Genomic DNA, 5,275 nt, shown 5'->3' with positions numbered 1-5,275 from the left:
GGGGAAGAGTGATCTCATTAGAAGTTAAATCTGAAGAAGGCAACCCTGTTAATGAAAATACAGAGAAAACTCATCCATTTCTGGCCATCGCTCCAAAGTCATGCGTCTTCCACACTTCCACGCCTACGGCAGAAACGACAACTGCCGACTTCTTTCGTAAGAATTTCGGTGTATGGGGGAAGCGATACCTAAACACTGTGTGCCACAGCCCTCTCCGGATTCCTGAAACTATGCAAGAAACTTGGCAAAAAGCTTCTGAAAAACCTCTTCCAAGACTTCTGCTGATGTTAACCACTACGACGGTGCTGCCAAGTCGGCTCAGTGAAACATGGCAGGCAGACTGATCTGCCAGCGCTTGAAGGACTTCAGTTGGAGTCTACATACGTCCACGTCTGTTTAAGCTCCAACTCCCTGCACACGTGCTGAAAAAATAAGGAATTCCTGCTCCCTCTTCATGCCCAATCACACAGCTGAAAAGAGATATCCTCAGGACACGTTTTTATTGAGAGGGAGGGAAAGTAAGAAAAATTGGACTTGCTTCCTGGCAAGTTTAAACCAACAAAAATTCCTCCCGCTATTGGCTGCTGCTGCTGGTCTTGCAAAGGAAAAGTAATCCATCACTCAAGATCAATGGTTTCAAGGTGCAGAATTACATAATAGAAGCAAACTAAATTTATAAAAATCAGGGTTTTCATAATTTTATTTATACTATTAACTAGAGAGAAAGCATACATATTGTATCTGTCATACAGTCAATACATTTGCATTTTTTTCTACTATAAATTCTCTATACAAAGTCATTGCCAATTGATACGGTCATTGATGGCATAGGGCTTAAAATAACCAAGAGGTATAAAAACAAGTTTGCCATCTTGCCCTGAGTGGAAATGGTGAACAGATACAAAAACTGGATCCTAAATATTGATGTAATACTATACATGACTGAATGGTATATGCAAGTAAAAAGAGTCATGCGACTTTTTAAAATACCTGCCAAGTTTTACTTGAGTAAAATCATAGAAGTCAGCAGTAGTTATGAAAATATGTTCCTGCCATCAGGTACTCATTATGCAATTTCAGTGGCAACTTTGCAGACAGGGTATTTCATGTTGTCTTCAAATTGAGTGCCAGCACTGAAAGTGTCTGTTTCCTTTAGTGTTTTAAAACTCACATGTCTATATAAATAAAAATCTAAGATCTTTTTTAAAAACTAGTGAAGGAAAAGCCACATTTCTTTTCCTCGCTATTTTTCAATCGATGCCAACAATGTACGTCTCATCCCTCACTTTTTGGCAGCTTCTACATTTTAGTCTGGAAAAATCATAACAAGGTAGTCAATAAAATAAAGAAGTCTTCTGTTAACTATTGTTCCCTAAAAAGAACTTCACAAATCAGCTGGAATTTTAAAGTTGCTATAAGGTAAATGTTTATAACTATTAGAAGGAATTTTCAGATAGAAATATATATATAATATATATTCTGCATACAAAAGGCTCCTTTGAGGCTTATCACCAAGATGCCATAATAGAGAAGGAAAGTTTCGAAGGGAACAAACCCCACACTGTGAAGTCTCTATAAGGCGTTTACCTTTCACTTTTAAGCCCTGAGCCATGTATTATGACAATTGAAGTTCTGAAAATAACTGAAATCCAAATTCTGCATGTTCAGTTTCTTTCTGCTAAGAGCAAGGCGGCAAACACATTTTTAAAACCTGGTTTTAGAAGATTAAGCAGAACAAAAGTAAAATATATCTTCAGGTTATAAACAGAATTGTATTTTACAATCCACCATCCTCACAATATAATGGCCCGCAGCAGAGGGATCTCAGTCTAAAGGTTGTGGGTCTGCAATAGGCATGGTATGAAGTACTTCATCTAGAAGCTGGAGGGCACGGTGTAAGTGAATTTCAATCCAGCACGGTGTCTCTTTGATGCTCTGTCTCGGGTAATCAGGTCCCCAACCTTTTACAAAACTCATCCTGAGTATGCATAAGCGGCGAAGGTCATCTACACCAATTCCAGCAGCAGCTGACAAACCTAAACAGGAGAGGTTTCACGTGAGTGTTCACGTACATGCTCTTTTATCATCTGTTTGTTGAGCCATTCCTGTTTGTGTGGCTCACTCTCGGTGTATGATTCCTTCTCACCACAGCCAAGGCCAATCCCTATTCCTAGATCTCTGCTAGAATGAAGGCAGCAATTATTTGGCATTTCTTCCAATTACATTTTTTTTTTTCCATCGTTCTGCAATCTTGAAAGGGTATTGAAATACAGAACTCCTTATAATAAAGCTGTATCTGCTAAAAAACCTAATGCCTTATGTGATACAATGCATATAAACCTTATTTAGGAAATATGGTAAAAAATACTTATCCTTGAGGTTTGCCAAATGCTGCGTTTTCAGCATAAGAACTCATGACTGACCACCCGCAGGAAGCTGGGTTAACAAATTACACTACTTACATCTAATAAAATAAAAAGATGAATACAGCTGGCAAACTTCAAATCACAAGTATGGCTAAGACCGAAGTAAAAGACATTCCCCCAAATGCCTTCAGCAATTTATAGAATAGCTGGAAAGAGCCATTTGGCAACACAAGGAATCCAGAAGACACGTATCTCAAACTGCTTTATGTGCCATAGTAAGTACTTAAGCTTTAAAAGTACGTAGGTATAATTTCAAGCAGCTAGGATTTATTAACTAAGGAAACTCCAGCCCAGAATAACTTTAAAAAAAAAGAGAAGAAAAAGAAAAAACACCCTCACGCTCTCTTCTTCCTCTTCTCAAGAATCTTAAGTTTCCCTAAACCCAGTCAAGGACTTTGTCGCTCAGTAATCCCCATTGTTTTGAGTAACGTTTTTATGAACTTAGATCTCAAAGATCATTTTTCAAGCTTGGGTCTAAGCAGCCAAAGTTATCTCTGTTTAACGTTATAGGGTTATGCTCTTTGACCTTGTAGAGGTATGTTTTCTGTTGTACTGCACATCCAACATCCCCTGAAGACTACAGAGTGAAAACTGCTGTGTGGAGCAAGGTACGAAGTGAAGGGATACAGACCGACCACCACGCCAGCCCAGCCCCACCTCGCCCCAATCCTGCCACCTCCTTCCAAGTTCATTTGCACTGTTGCAGGGGCAGTGGGTGGATGGGTGGGGGGATGCTGTTTTCAGGTGAGGAAAAAAGGAAATCAAGCAGTTAATGTACTTACTAATGGCTGGGGCTATTCCACCTACTGATCCCGGTCCAGGGATATTTCCAGCTACTGCTGCAGCTTGAGCAGCAGCAGCAGCTTGCGCAGTGGCAGCCTGCTGTTGCATTTGACGATGACATTGGCGTAAATCAAACACCTTTAAAAAAAAAAAAAAAAAGAAGAAATAACTATCAAACTATGTAGACTTACGGCAATCAATGAAGGAATTCCTCAACTCCCATCCCCAATAATCTGGACCCCTCTGCTCCCCCAAAGCAACTCCTACAGTCTCACCATACACTTCGGCAAAAGCCAACCTTCCCTGAGTAGTTTAATTTCTAACAAAAATAATCCATTAAAGCCGATTCTTAGAGACTCTTCTCCAACGATGTTACTACTGCTGGCAATATCATAACCTGCCTGAGCTGATCAGGCTAAAGCAGTACCCTGTGCGGAACAGACTGCAGGATCAAAATCTAAAGGATGCCACAGGCTAATGAAATCTCAACTTCTTAGTTAAATCCCAGGATTTCCAGAAAATAGGCATATAAATAAAAATGGAAGCCAACACGTCCTGCTTAACTTTGTCAGACTTTACTCTTCTTCACTGCTCTACTGAAATGTTTAAGTCTATTTAAAAGAAATGCCAATAATTGATAAGCCTGAGGTTTCAGCAGCTAGGTTACAGGTTGGTGGCATGTTATATCTTTGTGATTAGGCTCGGCACTAATATATACAAGAACTCTGTTCTCGTACTAAAAAGCTCATACACAGAGGCCAGTGGGGTTTCTTTCACCTTTGTTACACAACCTGTCTGCAAAACTGAGGATTAAAAAAAAACCACCAACAAAATCATCGCAAACTTCAAGCAGTTTCTCTCTAATTCAAGAATGATATTTTACAAGTGGGACTTGTCCTAAATAAAGTTTCATGTCTGGCCGAGGCATGTCCAAGTAAGAATCTCCTGAGCACGATTTGTTTCCATGCAACTTTCTGTGACCTCTGGATCACTTCGTGTTTATAACACGTTAACACACACTGTACACTTCTGCTACATTTATACATACTTTCCCAACTTTTCTTGTCTTGGAGAGAGAATAAAGAAACATAAGAATTTTAGTAGCAGTTAATTTTTTAAATTGTGAGGCTAAAAATACAAAAAACTGCTATCAAGACTGTGACAAAACACAAAATTAGTTATGTTTGTAATACCTACATGTTACTTACAGGTTAATAATTTTAAAAAGTCAAGTTTTAAAAAGTGACGTGTCAAGTGGAAAGTTTAAGGTTTTTTTTAACGGATAATCAAAAGCGAAGTTTCATTTCAGTGTCTCATAGCTTCCCTCATGTTTACACGAACCAAACGTACGCTATTTCCCCCACCATTTTCATCTAGGAACATCAAACCAACCTTTATATATGCACTTGGGTAAATCTTGTGAACAGCATCGCCTGGTGCACGCCCCGCTTCTCTATCCAGGTAGTAACTCTGAACGAAGACTGCATGGTCACTGAGGCATCTAACCCACACGTCACCTTCTCCTTTGCACTCCAACTGCACCCCTTTACCTATGTGCAACCTTAAAAGAAAAACAGTTCCAATGCATGTGTGTATACAATACTATAAGTCAGACCTTTACTAAATAAACCATAAACAATTCTCCAGCACTCAGTCACCTGTGGTACCTTAATTTACACTCCACTCACACGAGGACTTTAAATTGTAGTTATTATCTTAGGTATAAGTTAGTATACGGTTACACAAAATCTGTAAAGTAAAAAACCATCTGTAATACCATGTAAAGACCTATGAGAAACACAGAATATAGAAGCAATGATATTCGAGTAGCAACTGCCGCGCTCACTGACAATACAGAGCTGGGATACCAAACGCATTCAGTTCTGCTCAGAAGTGTAAAATCCCACAAGTAATATAGTATAGAAAGTCACTCGAGTACATAAACAAAGCCATATTTTAATGCAGAACTGTATGCTCCTTTGGATCACATTGCAGCAATCTAACATTTTGATTGTCACAATGCAACATTTCTGAAGACAGGGAATCATTTTATTCCTTTTCGTTCC

At 39.1% G+C, this 5,275-nt stretch overlaps 1 protein-coding gene across 1 annotated transcript in view; it reads right to left on the bottom strand.

The window, feature by feature from the left end:
* Nucleotides 1–1,824: 1,824 nt before the first annotated feature.
* Nucleotides 1,825–5,275, bottom strand: part of SMAD4 (SMAD family member 4) — a 13,759-nt gene continuing 10,308 nt past the window's right edge. Inside the window, exons 8-10 of the mRNA XM_009883709.1 lie at nucleotides 4,602–4,770; nucleotides 3,209–3,347; nucleotides 1,825–2,036 (exon numbers count right to left, since the gene is read on the bottom strand). Coding sequence (XP_009882011.1) covers nucleotides 1,825–2,036; nucleotides 3,209–3,347; nucleotides 4,602–4,770 — 520 coding nt within the window. The remainder of the gene's footprint in view (nucleotides 2,037–3,208; nucleotides 3,348–4,601; nucleotides 4,771–5,275) is intronic.

This window comes from Charadrius vociferus, unplaced genomic scaffold, assembly GCF_000708025.1.
Source record: "Charadrius vociferus isolate BGI_N301 unplaced genomic scaffold, ASM70802v2 scaffold194, whole genome shotgun sequence".
Lineage (NCBI taxonomy): Eukaryota > Metazoa > Chordata > Aves > Charadriiformes > Charadriidae > Charadrius > Charadrius vociferus.
Note: the sequence above shows the minus strand (reverse complement) of the source record. Positions and strands in the feature narration are given on the sequence as shown.